Consider the following 16,479-nt stretch of genomic DNA (forward strand, 5'->3'; position numbering starts at 1 on the left):
CACTTAAGGGAGCAGAGGCCAATGCTGTTGCACACCAGCACCCTCAGAATGCGCACTGTCTGTAGAGCAGACAGTGCTCATTCTGAGGGTGCTGGCGGGGGAGGGGCAAAGCAGGGGCAGTGGGGGGGTCCCAAGTAGCCCCCAGTACTGGCTTTCTGCTAGCCTTAAATGGAAAGGCTGGCAGAGAGCGAAGTTGTGATTAGCACGGCGGTGCTGATATGGGCATCATTGTGGCTGACAACAACTTTATTCGCTGCTACTCCATTGGGATCCGTGATCCATGCAGTGGCAGTGGCCTTCTGGAGGTCCGACATCCAGGGCTATAATCTGGCAGTCGGACCGGCAGGAGTGCAGCAGTCCGATCGCCGCACCAGTTTGGCAGTCTTAACACCGCCAAACTCGTAATGAGGCATTAACGGTTTCCTGTACATAATGAAAACACAACAAAGTTATAGGAAGCAGAAAGGTCAAAATGAGAATCTTAGGAGCCTACATGATGAAATAATCACCTTTCTTCGAGGCAACATTGAGTGATAAAAATATCCTTGCTTAGATCCGGAAATCTTTGATAGTGGTCAAAACAGAAATCCTTCAAAATTGGAAATCCACTTTTAAACCTTCTACTAAAGACAGATGAACACATAACACCATTAGTTTAGATTGAGAGAATACCTTTCCATTGTAAACCAAAAGAAGATCCTTTTGAGATATGAAAATATAATTTGAAAATGTATAATGATTTAACTTGATTATCAACAATTGAGCTTGATTATTTCTCCGACTAAACTAACTTGGTGCCCGAATGTTTGTTTTAATCTTCGACACTTTAGCAACAGTTATGAAAAATGACAATCATAACATATTGGAGAAACCTTCTATGCTCCATTTCATAATTCCTACTCTTCTTTTCAAGTTTCAATTGCTTTTTAGCTTATAAGCATCTTTCAAATGTGTTTGTCTTTGAAAGTGTCATGTTTAGTAATTATATTCTATGAATGCATTCACCTTTTTATTTGAATACCTTATTCTTGACTCTAGCATGTTCTTTACAATAAGTCAGAGCACCATATCTCAGTTTCTGTGACTGATATAGTAGGTTTGAAACTTTTCAAAAAGTGCGACACGTACACACAGATGCATACATTTGTTATACAAGGCAGGGGTTACGAAGCAATCTATAGTCCAGTTCATAGTTGCTGTTACCGTATTATATCTAGCTGAGCATAATGTGCTTGGTTTCAAAGCACATTCTGCAATCACACTTTCCCATTTCTAGATCTATTGTCTACGTGTGAAAGTATTGCATGTTATACACTGTGGAGTCTTGGGGAATAGTAGAAAAGGAAAGCATGTCGAGGCACTGTTGTATTCCACTCTAAAAGATTAGCATTTATGGGGCATAGAGCTGCATGGTTATATCAGCTCTGATAACTGTTACAATACGATTCTGTGGCCAACGCAATTTGTTACACTAAATCGAATACTACCGTCCAAAGAAATCCATAAAGGGCATATGCACAGCGACCTAAAAGCTCATCTATGCACAGCCTTCACAGGAAAGGTCCAAACCTTAGGTCCAGAGGACCCAAAGCCCAAACAAAGAAAAGTAAAAACAACACCTCACGTGCCACATTTCCCTGGTCCACAACCTTCCAAAAATGCTGTGCCTCCCAATTATGTGCCCTAAATTATACACAAGGGTCTCTGTACTTTCCATCAAACCCCGCTGTTGCATAAAAAGCAAAATATTTCTTGCAGAGTGGCGGGGCAGTGCACGAGGGGTCCCATTCGCTTCTGGCCAAAGTTGGGCCCCGGGGCCTAGCATGGCAGAAAGTAATAGGCATGAAGGAAACTACATTTAGTTTATACATTAATTCATAATGAAAACAAAAGCATAGTTTAGCCAACCTTTTTTCTTTTTCTCTTGTCAAGGCTTTGCTTTTCTGCTAGTGACTTAATTGCTTCAATCCACGCTGTGTCCATTCTTTTTATCCGTAGCATCATCCATCGGAATTCTTCACGCCTTGACATTACTTGGTACAACTGCTCAAAGCTGGTACGGATCTCCGCCTGCAATCATTAGAAAGGAAAAAGTATAAACTATCCATCATAGATGCCTGTGCAGTGCAAACTGGTTTTAAAGGGGAACTTTAAAAAAAATATATATAATCAATGATCGTCCCCTCTAACATTATCTCCAAGACATTTGCTCTGTTTTTGGGGCCTGTGGAGGAGGTTGTTACCACTGAAGATGGCTAAGAACTTCTTTCACTCGTAGCCATCTTTTTCCTTCAGTCTCTCGGAGGCAAGCAAAGGAGAGATGGATATGCAAAACGATTATACAACGAATCGTTCAGAAACGCTTATTTGTAAATAGACAGAATTCTCAAGTAGTTACCACACTGAAAAAGCTCATCATGCAAAATTCCTAATAGCCAAATGCACAGGGCATGCAGGAGTGAAAAGGAAATGGAAAAATGCAAATTAAGCGAAAAGACTGCGCTGACAGTAATACCAGTTGCAAACTAATTCCAACGTGCACCAAAACATGGGGTTACAGAATAAAACCTCAAACAGCCTGGAGAAACAGAGAAAGCACCCTAGCATCAAGAAACTGTCTCTAACAGACCCTGTGTATTAATGCCACTCAGTACCAGGATCCCCTGGGGGGGGGGGGGGGGGGGGAAGGGGGTGATAGTGTGCTTTACAAATACACATAACATAACAGTGCTGCCTAGCCACAATAGACGAAATAGAGGAAGCCATAAATGCATTACAAGTAAAGATTACAGTATCTCCCCGTGGACATTTTTCCCATCACATACACTGCAAAAGAGATCAAGAAAGCTATTAATGTCAATGCATGACAAAAGCACACTCACACATAACAAAATAAAACAAAAAGAGAAAAAAGAAAAGTATTGACTATGTTTAGAATGCATGGATACCGATTTATTAGTGTAATGTGTGGGAACAAATGAGCTTCATAAAACCCGTATAAAACCGGAGTCCATTCAAATGAAAATTTAGTTGATGCTCCGGAAAGCATTCATTTGGTACTTATGGCCCTGTAAGAGACACTGAGGCAGCAGAGAGCTTCACAAACTCCACACCTTATCTGGGGAGAGGTGCAGACAGCTATGTTTCTGACGCCTTTTTTGCATTTAAAGATTGCACCTGTAAGAATGTGCCATCGAATTCACCCGCCACACCTGAACTATTTTAGCATCATTTCTTGTCTTTTATGTTATCTACAACATACTCTGACACTTTCTGCAAAGATACCTAGGAAGCATTACAGCATTTTTGTTCTGATGAAGCATTTGAATTTGTTTCCCATGATCATCTCCCTGCAGTATTTAATTTGTAAATAAAAAGGTGCCGGTGCCATAGCCTTCTCTGAAACGAACAGCTGCTGCAATTAAATGTGCAAACATGGAATACAGGGGCAGCATAATTCTGAAGCCACCTGGAGCCTCTTCAATCCATTTAAAGCCACTCCCTGCTCCTTCAGCTCACTCTTGTAGATTTCTGCTTTCTCCCTTTGTGACGCTTTTTCATTTTTCTCTTCCTCTGTCATCTCTAATGTGTCTTTTGCTCGCGGTAAATGCTTGAGGCAGAAAAATAAGTGCCGGCCCTCAAAAATAAGTGCTGGTGCTCTGCACCGGAAACAACAAGCACAAAATTAAGCACTGTCTCCCTGGTGCTAGGTACAGGCTATTAAATCACAGCCCTCATATTCTACAATGGTCAAGCAGTGGGAACAGTCAATGGGCAGGTAACCGTGATGCCTGTAGCAGCCACTATATAATTTACATAGAATTTAAATAGTTGTGCATAACCTTTTTCCGGGCTCAGACCAACAGTAAGTCCGCTCATATGAACATTTTGACTTCTCATCCTCAGAGAACTTATTCAGGATTTACACATACCTAAGCTAGCCTTGACCACCTACAATTATTGTGAAGCTGTACAAGACAAAACATATAAGCATTTTCCCAATGTATTTATTGTTTCAACATTTACCTAACAATATAAATACAATATCGGTTAGAGAACTGTACAATAAAAATGAGGTTAAAACTACTCTATCACTCAGGAGAAACTCATGTAATCCATCAATCAGAAGTTTAGCTCTTGATCCTTAGTATTAGGGAAGATGCTGATCAATACTAACCCAATGGTGTGTACGCTCGAAAAAGGAAAAAAAGAAGTATTTATGCAAATTGGCAGGCTCCACAATTTTGGATCAGGACTGAATCTCAATCCCTACCAATGATTGCACCTCACTGAAACATGGATTCTGCAAATGTGCACATATATTTGCCCTTTACTATGTTTATTTGTAACAATGGAACAGGACTGGACATGGAACAAGTAGCGAAAAATTCACATGCAAATCACCTTCAACAGACATTCCGGATACCATATTGATACTACAGGGAACAAAGTTTAGGTTGTGTATATTTGGACATTTTGTATGAGCTGATTTACCTCCCCAAGATATACTAATCTATGGCAGATCGCAGGATATAAAATGCATCTTCCGGAATAGGGGGATAGAATCCTTTCAACAGTGTGACACACGTCCCTGGCACATCTCCACTCTATGTCCAACATAGCGATTTCTGCATGGGATGTCTATCGAGTGGCAAGTGAAAATGCCCATAAAACCTGTCACCTTAGCCCTTTCCCATCAACAATGATTATGGGGAGATAGCCGCCAAAGTCATATTTGAAGTGACACTGTGGTGTGTTCTATAATTCTGAGTTGGTGCTAAAAACACAAGAAATTCACCAGGAATCTATGAAGCTCATCAGACATGCGACTTCTGCATGCACAAGGAAAAATCACACAATGCATGGTTAGAGAGAATAGATTTTAAATGAAAATTGAAAGCAGCAGATCAGATAAGTGCCTCAAATAGAAATCTAATACCAGTCTGGCTCCAACCTAGAAAGAACTGCGTAGTATACACACACTACATGACTTTAAAAAAGGTAGTGTTGGAATTTAATACATCTTCTTTCGAGTGGAACCTGGTTTACTTGGGGCTTTTGCTCGTCTCTCAGCCACCTACTTATAAAGCAAAACAATATCGATCAAAACTGGAATAAAATGAATACACAGCCACGAAAAGATATGATAACAACCGTTTTAACCTTCCACTGTACGCAAACATTTAGACAAATCCGATAGTTTTAAATCCGTGTTCCTGTAGAAGAAGCTTCTTGATAAAATATGTTTAAAAACCTGCACTTTAATGGATAATCCTGCTAAAATTCAACAGAGCTCTGAACCGGATTACTAGCTTGCATAGTTATGCTGGTCCTACTTAATACATCTATGCAAAAAAGGAAACAAATGAGGGCATTGCACGAGTCTTAAAATAGACTAGACTGCCATCCGGGTTCACTCACGTAAACTGCAGAACCAACACACGATTTCGAAATGTAAACCGCTGTACAGAAAATAATTTAACACAAACCCAATTATACGAAGAGCTAGAGTTGGGCAATTCTGTGCTAGGCAAACAGAAATGTATTTTTAAAACCCGAGAGACACCAACGCAAAGTAAGCATTATCGAATCACACATGCACGAAAAGGCACTTTTAAATAAAACATTTTAAAAAGTAGCCATTTTCGCCAACATAAAGGGTGAGTAGTCTAATATGTCAAGAGAAGGAAAACTCTATTTTATAATTCTAAAAAATGAAACGCCCCTGCACAGGCATCAAACTTTAATTGACTTAAAACACTTTTGGGAAAGATGGACTCCCAATACCGTTTGGCTGTGTGGAAATGACACATCAGATGGCTAAGCTGTACACACTAAATAAAGGTCCCTAAAATTGTACTAACAAAAATAACTCTAAACCATCCGCCATCGATACACAATGTCTTAATGTCTAACCTCTCTCCTCTTCAATAACGCCAAAAACCTATTGCTGCTTTACCCAAAGAACTTCTGTTCCTCAAGCATAATTCTCATTTGACATCCTTTCCACCCTGTCCGGGCTAGGCCCAGGTTGTCTACTTTTCTTAGTTGCTGATGTTCTTTCCCTTACTACTCTGCTAAACTGTCCCTTTACCTTAACAAACTCTCTCTACCACCACCACTGGACTATTCATTGTGCCCCTTTCCCCAATCAGTCCTTCTCCCTTCACTAGTTCTCTGGGGACCCATCATGCTTTACCAGATACACCGCATTGCCATGGAGGGATCATTTTATGCCATCCTATAGTAAATGTCCTCAAGGTGAACGATTCTCATATTCTTGGCATTACAAAAAAACGGATAACCCTGCTTACTTTGTTTTCTTTTTTTTACATGCCCGGTCTATGACCACTGGCTTTCAGCCCCTCTCCTTTTACTCTCCTAGGCAGCAACTGCTTCTAAAGGATTTCAGTTTGCGCCCATATATCCTGCATAGCATTCAGGACTCTCTTCAACATCTTCAGTAGTTCCAACCCAGTCCACTGCACTGAATCATTTTCTACATGGTGAATCAATATCATTTGAGGCAGGGGATTTTCTCACTCATCTATCAAAGCAGGGGTAACAATTAGCCACAATGCATTGCCCTATACCCAGTGCAACACCATGGACAACTTATCATCCAGCACTAGCTGATGGCCCTATAATTGTTGTGTCCACCACCTTTCGTCATGCCTAAAAACACACCCATGCTCTCTACCCCTCAATTGTACACACTTCCTATACACCACCACTAGGCAGAAATTTGCCAAGTGCACTTTAATTCACTTCCTCTTCTGGTCTGTCTAATTTGCAAGTCACTGCATTCCTGCTCTGCATCTTCGTCTCTCATAGCTTTGCAGTTCTTCAAATCCCCTCACCTCAAACAACCTCAGGGCACCAAAAACCAGCATAGCCCGGTACCACTTTCTCTCCTAGGTGAACATGGATCTCGCCTTACACATAATGTCCTGCAAAATGGCCAGTTATTGCCTTCTTTCCACTTTTCATCCTACCCTTCTATCGAACCAACCTCTTCATAATTCACCTCTCACGTTCACCAGTGTTTAGTAGGCATCCCAGAAGTATTTTCCATAGAATGCTCTCCGTGTCAGTTTCCCCTTATGTAGTGATTGGTAAAAACCGTTTATCAACCATTTCCTTTAAAAATTTCACAAAATCATCTCTCTCTGCTGCTGTGCATGGCTCATCCTGGTTTCCTCTCTTCGCTTCTCTCTTGATAAATTCCTCTCACGCTAAAGTTAAATGAGTATTAAGAGAGATGTGTTTTTCCATTTTAGATCCCATAGCAAATTTTATTCGCAGCTACAGCAAAATACCCTGAAGAACTTTACACCAAACTTGGAACATTCACATAACTTTACTTAGAAGCAAGGGTTTCTTGGTTTGGTGTAAATCCATTCAGTTGGTTTCGAGATATTAGCATTTGATATTTTTGACAAATGTGAATGGCTGCTAAAAAGGAATCAAAATGTGTTTCTTCTGCCATTTTGAAAATTGTAATTTTGTACCATACACTGTGGCAATTTTTGTGTTGTGCAAAAAATAAAAAAAATGCCACATCAAAGTGGAGGAAAGGCACAATGAGGGGTGTGCATTGCACATCATACCTGGTTGATTTCAGTTTTCTTTGGGGTTTGACATCGCTGAACAATTAAAAAAAAATTGTCGCTATTTTGGTTCTCACATTGCCGGGGGGGGGGGGGGGGGGGGGGAGGGGAGGTAAAAACATAAGGGGTTAGGATACAGGTAGCCTGACCCAATAAGACACATTGAGAGGTCGTAGGGATCCATTATGTGCAAAAAACTGTCACATTTTTTATTTGGACCGATGCGTGGATCCGCAAATCCTCTGCGGATCCTCCTAAAATCGAGGGGAAAAGCAAATCCCTGAATGGCTGGCTGCAATCCGACAGAAATATTAACGTGTGCTTTACATAACACACACACACACACACACTCTCTCCTTTTGATGAAGCTCCATGAAACTTTTGGGAAAAAAAAAACGTTATCCAACTCAGCTCCTTCCTAGGAAATTCCAGGCCAATCAGTCAAGTAGGGGGCATAAAAAAGGGCGTGGGGGGGGGGTGTCCCAAAATGCTTTTCTCCCATGCAATATGAACAGAAAATTTTACATAGCGCTGCAGTCAAAATGGCTGTGCAGAATAACATCAAATTTGTGAGAAAGCTCAATCTTTACTCAGAAAGTGTGATTTTTGTGATTTGTTGTATGTCGGTTCAGTAGTTTTGAAGAAATTAGACATCATAATTTACATTTATATTGACAGTTGGGCTTGAATTTAAAAATGTAAGCATTCTGATTGGCTGAAGGACCTTTTAGGAGCTAGTGCTCTGATTGGCAGGCCACAACATAAACATAGGCTCAGGCTCTTGGTCTCCATGTCCTGAAAATGTTTTCTTTTTAAAACAAAAAAGGTCAGAAAGACACATGATAGGGATAGAATGACCGCCTTGCAATAGGTAGGCAAACATTAGGAAAAAAAATGATTCTCCATGTTACTGTCCCACTGGAATGAATAATGATTTAAAAAAAAAAAGCTGGGCTGCTGTCTTTGTTTATATTTCCTCCAAGATGGACCAGGGCCGGCTGCAGCACATCTTTTGGTTTTATAGTAATTTTGGGGAGGGGGCAAGCATGAGCCACTGACCCAGGGACCCCTGTCCTCTGGGGTCCAAAACAGGTAGACGGCCCTTGGATCCCATCTACTGGGATACATTGTATTGCTCCTGCTGTGGGTGGGAGCCAGAAAAAGACAGCCTGCTCCCGCCAGGTAGCAACACAAAGAACTCTGGCCAGATTCCTCACTGGCACCAGAAGATTGATTCTGGCTTGGGAGCTGGCAGAACCTCAGGAGCCTTAGGCCTCCCCGACTAAACCCCAATGGAAACTATGAGGTGTGAGTGCCTCGGCTGGTACCTGGTCACCCACAAAATACATAACAAAAAAAATAATAAATATGTGTGGCAGTGAAGCTACCAGAAGGAGATCAGAGTGGCACCCTCTAGTTAACTATTCACTGCTCGTAAATTAAGTGCCCAAAAATGTACTATTAGGGCTTTATCTATAGCAGTGGTTCCCAACCTGTGGTCCGGGTAACCCTGGGGGTCCGCTAAGCCTTCTCAGGGGGTCTGCGAGAGCCTAGAAAATTACAAAATATTAACAAATATTGACAAATTAGGTCCCCAACTTCCAGTAATGATGCAGGCGGGGGTCCCTGGATTCCCATGAGTATTCAGTGGGGGTCCCTGGGTTCCATTAATGTTAAAGTGGGGATCCACAGATATCAAAAGGTTGGGAACCACTGATCTATAGCATTATTTCTAACCTGTTGTGCCCCAAGGCACCAACCAAGGGCAGGGACACTACCAGCAATTAATGTAATCATTCTGGGGGACTACTGGGAGCATAGCAGCCCTCCCATAGGGATATTTTAAGAAAAATCATACTAAGGGCCTGATTACAACCTTGGCAGATGGGATACTCCATCACAAACGTGATGGATATCCCATCCACCGTATTAAAAGGTCCAATATATTCTATGGAACTTGTAAAATGGCAGGCAGGATATCGGCCAAGGTCATAATCAGGCCTTAAGTCTCTATGGTCATTTAATTAATGACCCCAGGAGACGTTTCCAGCTTTTTTTAAGCACTCTGTGCTGGAGCTGTATGATCTTCAGCTGGAGTGAAAGGACCTCTCATGGTTGATTCTAGGGCTGTATTTGATGGCCTGAAGAGTGTTAAATATATACTTAAATGCATGTTTATGTTTGTTTTGATTAAGAGTGCTTTATTTAAAATACTTTAGTGACAATGGCTGTTAATGAGCATTGCAATATGTTAAATAATGTGTGTATTAATAATAAGTACATTGGATTATGGTAACTGATTTAACAGTAAATCATATGTGGCTGTTTAACTAATGTTGTGACATTAGACAAAACTAATAAGTCTGCCTTCTGTATGGAGATGTGGTGACCTCTTGGCAAAGTCAAAAGTAATGCCTTTTATATAATGATGTGGTGACCCCTTTATAGAGTTTACTTAAAATGACACTTACTTATATTGTGATGTTGCAACTGTTATTATGGGGGTCACGATTAGCTAGGGATCAAATGTGATTTGAGAGTGTTACCAAAGATATTTCTATCTACCAGATGTACATATTTGTTATTTAATGCTTAGCATTTAGTAATGTATGTGTTATAAATGTACTTTTCATTCTAACAAGAAAGAGCACTAACTGGACAATAATGTATTGAATGTTATAGTTGCATGCTAGCAAATTGAAATTGCTAGCGTACACTACTTATTATGAGTAGGTCTTAGACTGCTCTGCTTTGCTTTCCTGAGAGCGTTAAGTTCTACAATGGAGTATTTGGTTCTTAGTAATTGTGGACTTATTACTTGTACTAAGAACTTACTTTCCGTAAAACAAAAAGAAAAAAAGCAAGAAATGAACTGAAAAAAAACAAATGTTAAAGTGACATTATAAAGTTACGTCTGATAATAAAAACTTCCTTCACATTACAAAAAAAAACGTAGAAATTCAATGAAAAAAACAAAGATTAAAGTGAAGCTATGGTTATGTGAAAATATCAGTTATGATGTAGAACACCGGAATTTACCTGTTACAATTTACTGAGCCAACTAGAACATGCACCCAGGCCTTGCACTGCTCAGGACCTCCCACATTACATCACTCAAGTCATGTTCCAGGGTATTCAATGACATCACAGATGACAACTCAAATATATAATGTTAATACTGAATAACATACCTGAGAGAATTCACTATAACTGGCTACAAATGATGAAGTTAGTCTCATCAATAATACTACCAAAAAAGGCAGAAGGTCCATCTGTAATGCAGGTACAGCATTATTTCATATCATAAACTATCTATATTACAACACCATTAATGAGAACCAATCAATAAAAACAGTGACCCAAGATGCTTCTAACACCAAAGTGTGATGGAGCTCTTTATTTCCTACAAAAAACACAAACTAGAGATGCTTTTCTCATACCATGTTCTTCTGATCAGTCTCCTCAATTAAATTTCGCGTTCTCCATGGCAAGCGAGGACACCAGTTTTCAACCTTTAGAAAACGAAAAAGTAAGACATACAAAATAAAATAAGTAGCAGTACCTTTTTATCCTCTAAAATATACTGGTTGCTTTATTTTTCACATCAAAGTATAACATTACGTTGCACTAATGTGCTGTATACAATCCTTAAAAGGTAGAACAAGTTGAGCTACATATGAAAACAGACAATTAGTTTGGTCTTTTTTCAGAAAGTTTAGGCAAAAAAATCTTTTTCTGAAGTCAAACAAAAAGTGGGGTTGGCAAATCTGAAATAATTGCCGGATAAACTCAATAGTGTAACACCACTTTCATGTGATATTCTGTACCTTTGGCGAATAACAACACTTCTCCATAACAGCACAAAATATTGTACTCCTTTTATGAAAAGACTGGTGCCTCCTTCTTATTACACATATTCTAGTCACCATCTGTTTCATAATCTGTATTCTACTTTTGCTCGGAGCACAACAAAGCTTCTGCTTCTGTACTGCCTACAGGACATTGCGATCAATACATTGCAGTAAAAGCCAATTGCTTTTTTTTTTTTTAAAAGGCACTCTTGTTAAAGTGGTATTTGACTTCAATACATACATTTTTTGTAAAAGGAAAATGGCAGAGCCTATTTATGAAAGCAATTAGCAATCTTCGTGCTTCACGGATCTCAGACAACAATAGAAAAAGCCCGACCTGAGGGCTTGTATCAGCAACTACTTCACACACGACTACACTGAACATGCAATCAGTCAGTCAGTGCCATTTATGTTGAAGATGTTCAAACTAAGACATTAAAATACTTCTACAATTTAATACAGTGTAATTAAAAGTGTTTAAGGTAGACTGCTCGGAATTTACAGTTTGTCTTAAAAAGAATATCAGTTTTTACATATTACAATCTCAATTAAAAATGCACCATGTCAAAAACACTAATGTCATGGGGTGGGGTGTTTTAAAATAAATGTAAATAATATTTGCAGTGAAAAAAACTGCTATATCTCAGTGGTTGAACAAAAAGGTAGTGGGTATGCATACAATTTTTTCCATGTAGTAATTAAGTTTTGATGTGTCCTCTCTAATTCTTTCAGCCATACATCATTGTGAATATTTTTCATCATCATATGCCTTTCTTCTGGAAGGGCGTGGCTGATCGGGCCAACATGGCGGACGCTTAGTATTAGAGCTCCGCCGAGGCCTTAATTAATCCTGAGTAAATCAACATCCTCCAGGGTGCTAAGAGTGAGATCCTGAAGCTGCGGAGCTGGGTTGGCAGTTGGGACCACCGGGTCGAGAGGAAGAGCCGCAAGATGAACCCATACGACCGGGACCCAACGCAAGTGTGTTCCAGAGCTGGGCCGGGCCAGGGTTACGAAGCGTGAGCAGCGTTGGGCAGAGGCGAGGAGAACCGGACCCTGGTTGATGACCCCGGGTGAGTCGTAGGCTAAGTGTTGCTTGCTGCAGGTGAGACGCGGGGCTCCCTAGGCGGCTCCCGGGGGAGCGACGACCCAGCTGCCGAGACCTGCGGAGGGAGGCCGGTGGGACCCAATAAAACTCAGCATCTTTCCGGAGCCGGGGATACGATCTTGAAAGTGCAGAGCCGGGCTGGCCGCCGAGACCACCGGGCCGAATGGAAGAACTGAAGTGACGAATCCGGGTGACCTGGACCCGGCGAGCGTGTGGGCCCGGACTGGGCCGGCCCGGGGTTACGAAGCGCGAGCAGCACTGAGCAGAGAAAAGGAGAGCCGGGTGACAATGAGTGACCCCGAGTGCGGCTAAGGCTGAGGCTACGTGCTGCTTGATGCGACTGGGGCAGGGAACTCCCCTGGTTAACCCCGGAGAAGAGACGACCCGTCCGCCGAGACTGGTGGAGGGAAGCCGGCCAGGAAGGCCCCGGCTGGGCCGGACCAGAGTTACGAAGCACGAGCAGCGTTGGGCAGAGGTGATGAGAGGCGGACGTCGGTGGGTGACTCCAGGTGAGGCTGAGGCTACATGCTGCTTGCTGCGGCAGAGGCGTGGAACTCCTCTGATTGTTCCCGGGGGGCGACGACCCGGCTGCTGAGATAGGCAGAGGGAAGCCCACCGGGAAGGCTCTGGCTGTTCCGGACTGGAGTTACGAAGCACGAGTAGAGTTGGGCAGAGGTGAGGAGAGCCGAGCGCCAGTGAGTGACTACGGGTGAGACTGAAGCTGTGTGCTGCTAGCTGCAGATGAGACGTGGAACTCCTCTGGTGGTCTCCGGGGGAGCAACGACTCGACTGGCGGGGTCTAATACGAGTGCCGCAGGGAGAGGAGGCATGATGAGGGGCGTTGCGATCGAGCACAGATATGATACCGCCTCTGGAAGGCCCTGCTGGCCTGGGCCATGAGGACCCACCTCTCCGAGACAACTTGATTGGAACCAGGCTTGCATAAACTGGCAACCGGTCCGGAAGGCCGCAGATCAGACCAATTGGGTCCGACAGGAAATTGAATACACTCATCCCCAGCCAGCGGGTGGGTCGCCACCCTGTTCTTCATCTAGCCCACAGCAACACGAGCCCCGAATGTCTTCTAAAGGTAAGACCAGAAGCAAGACATTGCATTGTAATCCTATAAGTACACAACAGAAAGAAACCATGGGGGACTTTGCGCATCCAACTGTCCAGGCAACCCTGGAGAAGATCCTGGGGGCCACTGAAGACACAAAAATAACTTTACGTCAAGACATTAACGAAATGGCAGTGGAGCTGGGGTTACTGAGGGCAGATCACACCAAACTGGCAGGCAGAGTAAAAGCTACAGAGACAGATATAGCAGAGCTCACTCCGAAAACCTTGCAGCCTCAGTTCTACAATTGACAGACCGGGTACACCGCCTTGAACGCCGCGTGGAAGATGCAGAAGGCAGGAACCGCAGGAACAACATTCGGGTGGCGGGCCTTCCGGAGGGAGTGGAAGGTTCCGACATGGTGGAATTCCTCGAAGGATGGCTACGCACAGTAGTGGCACCGTATCACCTTACGGCCTTTTTCTCCCTGGAGAGAGCACACCGTGTCCCCTCGAGACCTTTGGCGCCAGGGAGGCCACCGCGGGTGGTGGTGGTAGCGAAGTTAATGCATTATAGGGACAGGGACTGTCTGCTCCGTAGAGCCAGAGAAGCGGGACCGTTTGAAGTTGAAAACAGCGCGGTGACGCTATTCCCAGACTTCACCTTGGAAGTCCAGTTGAAACGTGCCTCGTTCTTGTCCGTGAAAAAAGCCCTCCTCGAGGAGGGGATCCAGTACTCACTCCTGTTCCCAGCCAAACTTAGAGTGGTCCTGGATGGCAAAACGGTGTTTCTACAATCGCCAGAGGAAGCATGGGAATGGTTGGAGTTGAGGGGCCGCCACGAACAGCCCAGACGAGCCGCCCGCAGAGGTAAGAAGAGACAGCGCAATAGAGATCGGCTGCCTGCGGGGCCAACCAGGGCCCAGAGAGAGTCAGCGAAGATAGAGGCCCTGGATGCGGTGGCCTCAGTGTGCGGGAGTTCGCCCTCGCAGGTCAATAGTGCAAAAGACTCAGACGCGGCGTCGGTCTCTTCAGAAGGAGGCTCCAGCTACCTCGGCGACGCCCCTAGAGTGACCCCCCCCAAACATCAGATGAACTGGCATAAGTGTCTTCCCGACTGGCACTGGAGGATAACAATACTTTATTGAAGAGGCCTCGACGACCTCGCAGCCACTCCCTCAACCGGTTTCTCGGCCATTCAATCAGAATGGCGAGAACTCAAACTGACTTGTTGTTATTACTGCACTGTTGCAATGTTAACTGGGCAACCTACAGTTTGAGAGGTGCCCTTGGGTTGGGGCGTTGGGGTTTACAATTTAGGGCCAGATGCAGGAAAATTGCAAATTGCGACTTGCAATTTGCGAGTCCTTCCGACTCGCAAATTGCAAGTCGCAATTTGCAATGCAGAACGGTGTCTCAGACACCGTCTGCGAGTCGCTATGGGGTCGCAATGACCCACCTCATTAATATTAATGAGGTGGGTCGCAAATTGCGGCCCCATAGCGAGTCTAGGCACTCGCAAACATGGAGGCCTGCTGTAGTCAGCAGACCTCCATGTTCGTGACTGCTTTTAAATAAAGCATTTTCTTTTTTTTTTTTTTTAGGTGTAGCCCGTTTTCCTTAAAGGAAAACGAGCTGCACTTAAAAAAAAAAAAAAACGAAACCTTTAGTTTCGGTATTTTTTCAGGGCAGGTAGTGGTCCCATGGACCACTACCTGCCCTGAATAAATATTTGTGGGTCCATTCACAAAGTGGAAGCGGACCCCTTCCAATTTGCGAGTGGATTACCATCCACTTCAAGTGGATGGTAACTGCGACTCCATTTGCGACCACATATGCGGTCGCAAATGGAATTGCATTCCACTGCGACTCGCAAATAGGAAGGGAACACCCCTTCCTATTTGCGATTCGGAAATGCATTTTGCGAGTCGATCCCGACTCGCAAAATGCATTTCTGCACAGCAAAGAGGCTTTTGCGACTCGCAAACGGCGATTTTCGCAGTTTGCAACACGCAAATCCTTTGCTACATCTGGCCCTTAGTTCCTTGATGGTGGCACTGAGGTTACAATTTACGCACATTAAACTTAACGAGGAGGGTAGGGAACTAAGACACGGGAAGGAAAGGGGGAACAATGCGGTTCACCACACACCGACATGGCTAGTTATTCATTCTTGACCTGGAACGTCAGGGAACTGGGTTCGCCCTCTAAGAGACATCGTGTACTCTCGTACTTGAAAAGGAGGGGGGTACATGTCGGCCTGCTGCAAGAAACCCACCTCACAGCTAACGAGATTGATAAATTGAAGCGCAGATGGAGGGATCAGATCTTCGCTACTAAATAGTCAGCCTACGCCAGGGGAGCATTAGTGTGGATAAGAGCGGGGGTTCCTTTTGAGGTTACATCCACGAAAATTGACCACGAAGGTAGGTTTGTGAGGGTGAGGGGACTCCTACACGGAGTACCAACTACCCTATGCAGCATTTACGCCCCCAATCAGGACCAAATCCCCTTTTACAGCAATTATCTGGACATCTTACACGTAGAAATGGGGAGGAATTATTCATTGGAGGAGATTTCAACAGTGTTGTAGATGTGGACATGGACCGCTCCACCCCGCCACTTAAGGGGGCGATAACACAAAAAATTGCCAGGCACTCCAAAGATTGGATGCTCAGTTGGGAACTGATAGACGCTTGGCGTGTCCAACACCCGACAGACAGGGACTACTCATACTATTCTAGCTTACACCGCCTACACACTAGGATAGATAGGATCCTATGCTCTGCACAGGCCACACAAAATTTAACTCACACGGAATACCTAGGTCGTACCCTGTCCGACCATAACC

At 43.5% G+C, this 16,479-nt stretch overlaps 1 protein-coding gene across 2 annotated transcripts in view; it reads right to left on the bottom strand.

The window, feature by feature from the left end:
• Positions 1-16,479, bottom strand: part of MGAT5 (alpha-1,6-mannosylglycoprotein 6-beta-N-acetylglucosaminyltransferase) — a 599,358-nt gene that overhangs the window by 279,488 nt on the left and 303,391 nt on the right. For both annotated transcript variants that reach the window (XM_069224676.1, XM_069224675.1), the window contains exons 6-7: positions 11,051-11,122; positions 1,909-2,070 (exon numbers count right to left, since the gene is read on the bottom strand). In XM_069224676.1, coding sequence (XP_069080777.1) covers positions 1,909-2,070; positions 11,051-11,122 — 234 coding nt within the window. The remainder of the gene's footprint in view (positions 1-1,908; positions 2,071-11,050; positions 11,123-16,479) is intronic.

The sequence above is a fragment of the Pleurodeles waltl genome, chromosome 3_1 (genome assembly GCF_031143425.1).
Source record: "Pleurodeles waltl isolate 20211129_DDA chromosome 3_1, aPleWal1.hap1.20221129, whole genome shotgun sequence".
NCBI lineage: Eukaryota > Metazoa > Chordata > Amphibia > Caudata > Salamandridae > Pleurodeles > Pleurodeles waltl.